Genomic DNA, 11283 nt, shown 5'->3' with positions numbered 1-11283 from the left:
TCAGCTCAGGGTGAGCCTGTCAAACAGGTACTCTCCCAGGCCATTCTCAGGGGCTCCCAGTCTCTTCAGGTTGGTGATGTGATCTCCCAGCTTCTTGATCATCTTCACTTGCTCATCCAAGTAGTGCCTCTCCAGGAAGTCACACAGCTAGAAGGAGAGGGTGTTAGAGTATTTATTTCAGACAGACACGATTGAATTAGTTTTAATTTTAGTTTCTGCTGGTTATGGGTACAACAGCTGGCTATCTACAATAACAGGCTAAAACTGCCTCCTTAGCTATGCTAAAGGCAGAGTAAACTAAACTTGCATGCAAGTGTCAAGCTAATTCCATTTAACTAGGAATAAATCCCATAGTTATTCACAACAAACTCAAAACACCAACATGAATCAGATTGTTAACAGTTAACAAATGGCATTTACTCCAAAACAAGCCTACACAGCCCTAGACCAACATGGAGTGCAGGGCAGATTCCAATATCACCTTCAACACCACTGACAATTCAGCCATCAGCAACTCACATGAGGGTCAGTGTGGCCAGAGGAGAGTTTGTGCAGATCCAGCAGACTCTGGTTCACATCCTTCTCCATCTGCAGAGCTCTCTGCATTGCCTCCAGACCATTGCCCCACTCATCCTGCTCTGGCTTCTGGAGGGGGGTGGGGTGGAGAAAAAAGGCACATGCTTCATTCAATGTGAAAAGGGAACTGAAGTGCAATGGAAATAAGTGAAAGGTAACGTGTGCCATATAGCATTACACCAAAGGAATTTATGTTATAAACTGTTTAGTGATGTAGGATGATAGACCAACCTTGACATCCTGCAGGAGGACTCGGCCTCCACGTTTATTCTGGAATTCCATCAGTTTCTCAGTGTGTTCCCGTTCCTCATGGGACTGCTCCTTGAAGAACTCAGCAAAGTGACGCAGGGCAACATCATCCCGGTCAAAGTAAGAGGACTGGGGAAGGAGAGAAGAGGGCAGAGTCAGGGAAGCTCTAGATCTCACCCACTGAGAACCGCACTAAGACCTTGTCTGGCTGGTTTTCAGCTTAAAAAAAATGAAATACATAAATGGTACAGAGGAAATAGGAATATATTGAGGAAGGTAAGTGTTCAGAACTAGAGATCTGAGTTTAATATAAAAGTGGTCTTTTTCAAGAGACTAAAAAGAGAAGCTTAGATCAAGATGCAAAATTACAAGGTAGGAGTTTGTCATTGACTATTTAAAAAGGAAGATTATTCAGCAGTTACTGGTTATCCAGAGAAAACTTGTAGAATACAAACCAAGTGAACATGTCTTACTAAAGTTGGTCATATGACCTTGTCATCCATTCACTAAGGAGATCATTTATCCCTATTAAAATAAAAAGTCTCCAACTGTGAGTCTTATTTTGATGTGGGGAAATGGGCAAGCCCTCAGCACTGAGTGCACTAGGAATGGGAGCTAGCTTATACCCATCACCTCAATAGCCATTATTTCCTCATTGGAGGGAAAATTAAAATCCCAATCCCCATTTCAGGAAGCCCTGAAATAACAGGGAGCCTAAAATTAGGATACTTAATCCAAATCACAAATCATTAGAGACCCTGTCACAAAAACCATTAGTCAGTCAAGAGAAAGATCTTTTCACATTGAAGTAATATTGCAAGATGTTGTCTTGGAAGCCAGGATGAAGACCAACACAAGAGGATTTTATTCTTTTAGAAACAGAAAGAGGGCTCAAATAGTTAGTATTTCATTAAATTAAATCACCCAATTGATAGGAGTCAAAGTTGAATAAAAAAAAAAGTAGGTTTACACATCATGAAAAGCAATCTTCCAAGAGACTGGAGTGAACCTTGGATTTAATTCCAATATAAAACTTGGAATAAAACCACATTTAGAATATAGACAAGTCAGTCAATTAACAAGGCAACCAAAAACACTTAGCATTAAATCACTTGGAGTGGATAAGTGATTAGTAGAGGAAAAAGATATTCAAAAGTCAACACTTTTGATTGAAAGAAATTCTACCAATCCAAAGTTAGATTAAAAAAATGATTGCTGCCATATTGTCCATCCCCAGTTGCTTGTGGCAGGGTGGGGAGAAAGAATGGGCCATCAAGTCCACAAGCCTCACCATGGAGAGGTAAACATAGGAGGAATAGAGCTCCAGGTTGATCTGCTTGTTAACAGCATCCTCACAGTCCTTGTGGTAGTTCTGACACACTTGGGAAGCCATCTTCACTATTCCTGTGCACTATCACCTAGACAACTCTAGAAATAAGCCTCACTCCCTGAGCTCTTGTATTTATCCTCCTGGGACACCCTGCACTCAGCCAGGGAGTGGCAGCACCAATGATGATTGACAATCCCTGACACAATCAGGAATCTCCATGACTCCAGGAACCAATGAAGGGCATAGGGGTGAGGTGAGATCACTGGGGCCAATCAGAGCTTTGAAATGGAAGCAGATTTGAATCATTCAGTGATTGTCACTGAGGAACAGGAGGAGGATGTTTGACTCTGTCAGCCTGTGCTGCCATTTAATGATATCATGGCTGGTCTGTTGCTTCCTGCCCCTGTCCACATTGGTCCTGCATTCCCTTCACACCATTAACCAACAAGCACCTAACTATCTCAGATCTGAACAGATTATTTGCTCCCAATGTTTCTGGGAAAGAGAGTCCTTTTTCATGAGGCGATGATTCCTAGCAACTGCTCTGAATGGTCACATGATCATTATAGCATTCTTCTCCTTGGGTCACGGTGCAATAATTTCTCTCCATCTGACTCCTCAAACCCATTCGTTATTTTCCAAACCTCGAGTATAGTCACCCGTTAATCTTCGATACTCAAGCCCACTGTTTGCAAAGTGTCCTCACAATTTAAGCCTTTCAGCCCTGGTATCATTCCGGTGAATCTACACTGTAGGGGGATGATGGTATTGTCACTGAGCCAGTCACTGAGAGGCTCAGATTAACACCATGAGGACATGAGCTCAAATCCCACCATGGCAGCTGGGTAGAATTTGATTTCACTTAATTAATCTGGAATACAAAGCAAGTCTCAGTGATGGTGCTCATGAGAACAATTGTTATTTGTCATAGAAATTCATCTGGTTCAGTGATATCCCTTAGCGAAAGAAATCTGCTCTGGCCTATCTGTGACTACAGACCCACAGCAATGTTGTTCATTCTTGACTTGCCTCTGAGATGGTCAGAAATCTTTTAGTTAGCAGGGATTAGCCTTCCAAGCGACATACTCTTCCATGAAATCAATTTTAAAAGCATGCTCCAAGGTCAATGTATCAATACTGAATACAATTTTGCAGATGAGGTTTGCCCAGCACTTTCCACAACTGTAACACAACCTTCATGGGTGATACTGTGGCTCAGTGGTTAGCACTGCTGTCTCACAGGGACCAGGTTCGATTCCACCCTCGGGCAACAGTGTGTAAGGTTTGCAAGTTCTCCACATGCCTACATGGGTCCCCTCCAGGTGCCCTGGTTTCCTCCCACAGTCCAAAGATGTGCATGTTAGGTGGATTGGTTGAGGATGCGTTAAGGGCGAGGATAGTTAAGGGTGGCACGGTGGCACAAAGGGTGACACGGTGGCACAGTGGTTAGCACTGCTGCCTCCAGCATCAGAGACCCGGGTTCAATTCCCACCTCAGGCAACTGTCTGTGTGGAGTTTGCACATTCTCCCTGTGTCTGCGTGGGTTTCCTCCCACAGTCCAAAAACGTGCAGGTTAGGTGAATTAGCCATGGGAAATTGCCCATTGTGTTGGGTGCATGAGCCAGAGGGAAACGAGTCTGGGTGGGTTACTCTTCGGAGGGTTGGTGTTGAATTGTTGGGCCGAAGGGCCTGTTTCTACACTGTAAGTAATCTAATCATGCTCTTCAGAGGATTGATGGGTTGAATGGCCTGCTTCTATGCTGCCTTGCAATGAAGACTAATGCAATTAGCATTTTAAAATCATCTCTTTTGCTCTCCGCAAGTTTTAATAGTTTCTGCACACAGGTCCCCAACTCTCTCTGTGCCTGTTTCTCACCTAGCTCCTCCACTTCCAAACCACTCTGATTTCTCCGTCTTGGTCTTCCTCAGATTAAATTCTATTGATCAATATTGTCCACTCGCTATATTAGTGTCCTCTGCTTCAGTGTGGCAGAGGCAGGATCCACAGAAGTGTTCAAGAGAGCACTGGGCAATTAAACAGGAACAACAGGCCAGGTGACAGGGAAAGGGCAGGAGAAGGTTAAATGCTCAGAGAGCTGGTGCAAATGTGATGGGCAGAATGGCCTTCTTCTGCATCATGACAATTCTGTCAGTGATATTTACTAGCTCACCTCATTAGGAAACATGGATATGTATCTCTATTTCTTCATTGGTGTCATTTAGAAATACAGTATAATGAAAGGCTGAGATTCCTGGAGGAGAGATGACTAATCCCCTCCTGCCCATTGGAGTACACAACCTACTCCCAGCTCCCATCTCTGAACCAATTCCTAATAATCTTGTGTAACAGCCTTACTCATTATGTAAGGTGTTGGTTTCCTTGGACTTTCTTTAGAGCTTCCTGATCTTCAGCTTTCCTGATTTCCTCCTTCTGAAATCATCACATTGGGTGGGGTTTATTGCAACCCAACTTTAACCCTTCCAGAACCAGTACCTCACCAACATCAAGCAGAGTTAGACTCCAGTTAACAATAGACAATCAGATCCCCTCTGTCTTCTAAACTCAAGGGTATACAAGCTCAGTCACTCCAGTCTTTCAGCGTAAGGTAGTCCCACCATTCCAGGAATTGTCCTCCTGAACCTACACTGCACTCCCTCAATAGCCAGAATGTCTTTCTTCAAATTTGGAGACCAGAACTGCATACAATACTCCAGGGGTGATCTCACCAGGGCCTTGTACAGCTGCAGACAAACCTTTGTTTCTATACTCAATCCCTCTTGTTATGAAGGGCAGCATGCTATTAGCCTTCTTCACTACCTGCTGTACCTGCATGCTTACCTTCATTGACTGGTGTACAAGAACACCCAGATCTCTTTCTACTGCCCCTTTACCTAAATTGATTCCATTTAACCAAAGAAACTCTTCAGGATTCCCAAACCAGCCCCAATAACAGCATTCATACATTGATCCCAAACCTGAAAGGGACTGACTGTCTTTCAGAAAGTCTACAGTGAATGTGTAACCAGCAATACATTGTAAGGTAAGATGTTATATGTGGAATGTGCGCATGGTTTGGCTAATTACAAATATTCCTGCATTTCCTCAAATTTAAAGTGAAGACTTTAGTGACTAGATTTGCTGTTTATTGCATGTCAGCCTGTCCAAAGACAAGTAAAGTGCTAGTGTAAATACAGCACTCCCCAAAATGGGATCCTTTCATGACAATCTTAATAAATCTCACACCTTGTATCCCCTCTGTCCTGACAGGAGTCTGAAGTAGATCCTCACAGAATAAGGAGAAACAGGATTATAGGAGTGTCAGTCTCCCTTGTCAAATTTATGACACTCCATTAGATTCCCTACAGAGTGGACACAGGCACTTTGACCCAACAAGTCCACACTGACCCTGAGGAGTATCCTATCCAAACCCATTACTTGGCATTTCCCCTAGCTAATGCATCTAACCTACACATCCCTGACAGTATTAGCAATTTAGCATTAGCCAATTCACCTCACCTGCACAGCTTTGGATTGTGGGAGAAAACCCATACAGACTACATATGCTAAAACCCCATTTAAGCTTGCTCCACCACTGCTCAAAAGTTGCAATCTCAATTTCCCCAGTCAGGCCCTCACCCTCTTATCCCTTCAGCTTTAAAAGAAGGACAGTGGCAGTGACTACCTTTGCATCTATCAAAAACAGCGTTGGTTGACAAACTGTCACTATGACATTTTCAGAGGGTCTTTCTTACCTCAATGACCTAGCTTTGGGTTAGTCAACACAAGTGAAACAGCCTTTCAGGAATCTACACTATTAAAAAAGTTCTATTCAGAAACATATCCTTCTAGACATTTCACCCTCTATACTTGATTTTATACAAGCCTGGCCTTCTCCTCCCCACCCCCCAAAAAAAAGGTTATTACTTTCAGAAAATCAGAGATAGAAACTAGTGGCCCTCTAACATGAAGTTTAAGTAGTATTTACTGCAAAAGTCAAAAATGGACAGTAGTCCAATTTTAGAACATCTAGCTGAGGCCCTGATCAACTGCAGTGACATGTCATTGACAATCACTTGGTTTTGACATGGACACCAAACAGTACCATTGAGCTTAAGCACACGCACTAGATCTGCATCAGAAAGCCCATCTCTACTACAGAAATAAAGTCTGCAGGTTCCTTTTATTTGGAAGAAACTGTTCTTCATGACAGCACTTCAAAACAACTAACTCCCCTCAATACTGAGCTAAAGGTGTGTCCACTCATTTACCCTGAATGGAGTTTATTCTTCCCTCCCTCTTGACATTCCTATCCATCTGTTCCAAGGAATTTGGCTACCATAAAAAGGTTCACTCCTTACAGCTAACTTGTGGGACATGGACAAACAGTAACCAATCCTCAGACATTGGGCAGAACAGTCATGGTCAGGTCAGTTAGGCAAATTAATTCATTCAGTTCAAAGTGTTGGCTATGGTTATAAAACTAGAAATATTGATTAAATGATAAATTGTTTATTTCTATATCCAGTAGAAGAGAAGCAGTATTGGATTTTAGAGAAAAATATTCCAGAATCCCACTCAGCTCAGGGTGAGCCTGTCAAACAGGTACTCTCCCAGGCCATTCTCAGGGGCTCCCAGTCTCTTCAGGTTGGTGATGTGATCTCCCAGCTTCTTGATCATCTTCACTTGCTCATCCAAGTAGTGCCTCTCCAGGAAGTCACACAGCTGGAAGGGAAAATGAGGGAGCATACTTTATTCAAAACAACATAGATCTCTGCACTATGTCAGTGCAAATAGTTACATTTAACCTTAAGGACCAACTCCATATCACCTTCAGCTGATAATGCATGACATGAGAAACTCACATGAGGGTCAGTGTGGCCAGAGGAGAGTTTGTGCAGATCCAGCAGACTCTGGTTCACATCCTTCTCCATCTGCAGAGCTCTCTGCATTGCCTCCAGACCATTGCCCCACTCATCCTGCTCTGGCTTCTGGAGGGAGGGAACAAAGTTTATTAGTCTATAAAATAAAAACTCCCATGGATATTATAACTAGAACTAAAAAAAAACTGCCTTTTAAAAGCAAATGGCAAAGGCAGAAACATTGTATTCTCAGACTACCACTTTTAAATCTTTAATATCAATGAGGGAAGATTCAGGGTTTGATCAGGCCCCTTCAAATGTGGAAGTGGTGTCTTACAGCAGTCACCTACCATGTCCTGACATTTGAAGGTCTACACATACATTGTGTACTTCATTTGACAGTAAGTAAGTGTGATGTTAATTAGAATGCCTCATAATGTGGGCAGCAAGTCAGGGTGGGTTGGAAAAGTTGGGTTCAGAAATAGGAAATTCAGGAGTTGGAGCAGTCAGCATTAGGAGATTGTGGTGCTGGAAAAGCACAGCAGGTCAGGTGGTATCAGGGGGGAGGAGAATCAATATTTTGAGCAAAAGCTCTTTAAATCAGTAATCCTGTACTTTTCCAACACCACAATCTTGTGTTGATCTGCAGTCCTCACTTTTCACCCAGAGTAAGGAGATTGACAGGTATAGCTCACATGTAGAGTTAGGTGACATTTATTGCTTTAATGTCAGCAAAGTAACTTGCTTACTTTGATTAGAACCACAATTCATATTTAAATGAGACTGAGGGATGACTGGTGTAAAATATTCCACAACCCAAATAGTTCCTACTGAAGTAAGGATTCACATGTACAACTCCCATCTACACTAAAGTGAATGGCCCAGACCATTGGAAACATCTGGACCTGTGTTTTTATCACCAGGATGATGTGTACTATTTCCACTAATCAGTCCAATTAAGCCATACAAATTCCAATCCAATTTCCCCATTAAAGAGCCCCTGGTGAAATCTTTAATGCTATCCTATCCATTCAGGTAGATACCATGTTTTCCACACCTGGTTTCTTCAACTAAACCCTTGGAGCTTGGTTATGTTGTGCAGAAGAAACATTCTGCATCCTGACAAATTGTGTCCATTAGATCCACTCCCTCAGGAGTCAAAAAAGTGATTAATTTGAATTAAAAACCCCAAGTTTTAAAGTGAATGCACTCGCAAATACATGTAGCAGTAATATAATAGGTTAGCACAGCTGTTAGTAATGCTGCCTTATCACTAGAGACCCAGATTCAACTCCACTCTTGGGAGATGATGATTTGTGTGTTTGAATTACTAACAAAGGATTGATGAAGGCAAGTGGTAGATGTGATCTATATGGACATAAAGCATTAACAAGGTTTCCCATGGGAGACTGGTTAGCAAGGTTAGATCTCATGGAATACAAGAACTAGCCATTTGGATACAAAATGGTCTTGGAGTTAGAAGACAGGGTGGAGGGTTGTTTTTCCAGATTGGAGGTCAGTGACCATGGAGTGCAACAGGGATCGGTGCTGGGTCCATTATTTTTCATCATTTATAGAAATGATTTGGATGTGAACATAGGAGGCCTAGTTAGTAAATTTGCAGATGACACCAAAATTGGAGGGGTCGTGGACAAAAGATTACATCAGGATCTTGACCAAATGGGCCAATGGGCTGAGGAGTGGCAAATGGAGTTTAATTCAGATAAATGAGAGGTGCTGCATTATGGGAAATCAAATCTTAGTAGGATTTATACATTTAATGGCAAGGTCCTTGGGAGTGTTGCTAAAAACAATCTTAGAGTGCAGCTTCATAGCTCCTTGAAAGTTGAAGGTAGATAGGATAGGGAAGGTGGTGTTTGGTAGGCTTTCCTTTATTGGTCAGAGTATTGAGTACTGGAGTTGGGAGATCACATTGCGTCTGTACGGGACATTGGTTAGGCCACTATTGGAATATTGTGTGCAATTCTGGTCTCCTTCCTATTGGAAAGATGTTGTAAAACTTGACAGGTTCAGAAAGGATTTACAAGGATGTTGCCAGGGTTGGAGGATTGGAGCTATAGGGAGGGGCTGTTTTCTCTGTAGTGTTGGAGGCTGAGGGGTGACCTTAGATTTACAAAATTGAGGAGCATAGATAGGGTAAATAGCCAAAGTCTTTTCCCCAGGGTAGGAGAGTCCAAAACTAGAGGGCATAGGTTTAAGATGAAAGAGGAAAGATTTAAAAGGGACCTGAGGGACAGCATTTTTGTGCAGAGGGTGATGCATGAATGGAATGACCTGCTAGAGGAAGTGGTTGAGGCTGGTACAACTACTACATTTAAAATTCATCTGAATGGGTATATGAATAGGAAGGGTTTGAGGGATATCTGATCAGAATGGACTGGTTGGACCAAAGGGTCTTTCAGTGCTGTACAACTATAGTTGGGGAGAACATGAACGCTCGCTACATGTCTGCATACATCTCCTCTAAATACTTGCAGCTTCGGTGGTCTAGCTATGGGAAATGCAGGGTTATAGGTTGGTGGGTTGACATGCACTTAGAGTCCACACAGACTCTGAGGGGCAGAATGGCCTGTTTCCACACTATATAGGGATTCTATGGATAACCATTCCAAATGGAAAACTTAGACCTTGTTCCCTCAAATGGGTTTTAAAATTCCACCTTGACATCCTGCAGGAGGACTCGGCCTCCACGTTTATTCTGGAATTCCATCAGTTTCTCAGCGTGTTCCCGTTCCTCATGGGACTGCTCCTTGAAGAACTCAGCAAAGTGACGCAGGGCAACATCATCCCGGTCAAAGAAAGAGGACTGGGTTTGGGGGTGGGGTAGAAAGAGGGGAAGAATCAAGTTAGAACAGACACCAGAAACCAAAACACTAAGCATATTACCCATTCTCTGCCTAGAATTAAAGTTAACCAAAATAAAAAAAAGCACTTCATTTTTTTGGTAAAGCTAAAACTACTGGCTTATCAACTGCTTTAAGAAAGTTTGAATATGTTGCAAAGGCCTTCCCTGCAATTGCCTGGTCAGGTTAGAAAGTGGTATCTGTTAATAATCCAGAAACAATTTAAGCTCTTATTAGATTCCCTACAGCATGGGAACAGGCCCTTCGACCCAACAAATCCACACTGACCCTCCAGAGAGCAAGACACCCTGACCTAGTCCCCTACCCTACATTTACTTCTGACTCAGAGGTAACACAATGGTCAATGTAGCACGGCCAATTCACCTGACCTGCATATCTTTGCATTGTGGGAGGAAACCCACACAGACGCAGGGAGAATGTGTCAACTCCAAACAGACACCCAGGATGGGACTCCAGCCCAGGTCCCTGGCACTGGGAGGCAGCAGTGCTAACTACTGAGCCACCATACCACCCCAGATTTACTGTAACTTTTCAGCTTGCAGTCTATTTAGTAATCAGGAGGTCTTCCTTCCCTTACTACAGGAAAACGGAAGAGACAGTTAATCATAAAGAGCAATTTAACTCTTAGAATTACCTCTTCATGCAGGAGGTTAGATTTCAGCATACTCATTTAGGAAGGAGAAATTAAAACAGCTTTCCCCACAGTTGACACAGTTACATTCAGTTTTCAAAAAAGTTAGGTGACCAGTTGTATGCATTAAGATAGTTGTGCTTAATGCACATGAGGTAGAAGTTTAAAAACATTTCAGAGGAGGATAGTGTCATTGCAGAGCAGAGGTCAGCCTGCTAGTTCAGCCGATTTATTCTGTAGAGAGTTACAGAAATACATCCTAGACTACAAGTCACTGATCAAACAACTACCTGCTCAGAATGCAGTGAAATAGATTAGGTTCCCTGCAGTGTGGTAACCAGCCCTTCACCCCAACCAGTCTATATTGACCCTCTGAAGAATAACCCACCCAGACCCATTTCCCTTTGGCTAATACACCTAAAACTAGGATCAATTTAGCATAGCCAATTCACCTAACCCACACATCTTTGGGCTGTGGAAGGAAACCTGAGCACCAAGAGGAAACCCAACAGACAGACAGTCAGTCTCCCAAGGCTGGAATCGAACCTGGGACCCTAGTGCTATGAGGCAGCAGTGCTAACCATAGAGCCACCATGCCACTCATTATAGTAATCATTTTCAAAATTGGATCCAACAGATAAAAGCCTCACCATGGAGAGGTAAACATAGGAGGAATAGAGCTCCAGGTTGATTTGTTTGTTAACAGCATCCTCACAGTCCTTGTGGTAGTTCTGACACACTGGGGAGGCCAT

General features: G+C 42.8%; 1 protein-coding gene across 1 annotated transcript; it reads right to left on the bottom strand.

The window, feature by feature from the left end:
* On the bottom strand, positions 1-11283 carry LOC132831188 (ferritin, higher subunit-like). The gene is made up of 6 exons (XM_060849200.1): positions 11182-11283; positions 9696-9842; positions 7019-7144; positions 808-954; positions 520-645; positions 1-147 (listed from the first exon to the last, which is right to left on the bottom strand). Exons 1-6 carry the CDS (start codon positions 11281-11283, stop codon positions 1-3), a joined length of 795 nt encoding a protein of 264 aa, XP_060705183.1.

This window comes from Hemiscyllium ocellatum, chromosome 33 (genome assembly GCF_020745735.1).
Source record: "Hemiscyllium ocellatum isolate sHemOce1 chromosome 33, sHemOce1.pat.X.cur, whole genome shotgun sequence".
Classification (NCBI taxonomy): domain Eukaryota; kingdom Metazoa; phylum Chordata; class Chondrichthyes; order Orectolobiformes; family Hemiscylliidae; genus Hemiscyllium; species Hemiscyllium ocellatum.
This window is presented reverse-complemented; position numbering and strand designations above follow the sequence as displayed.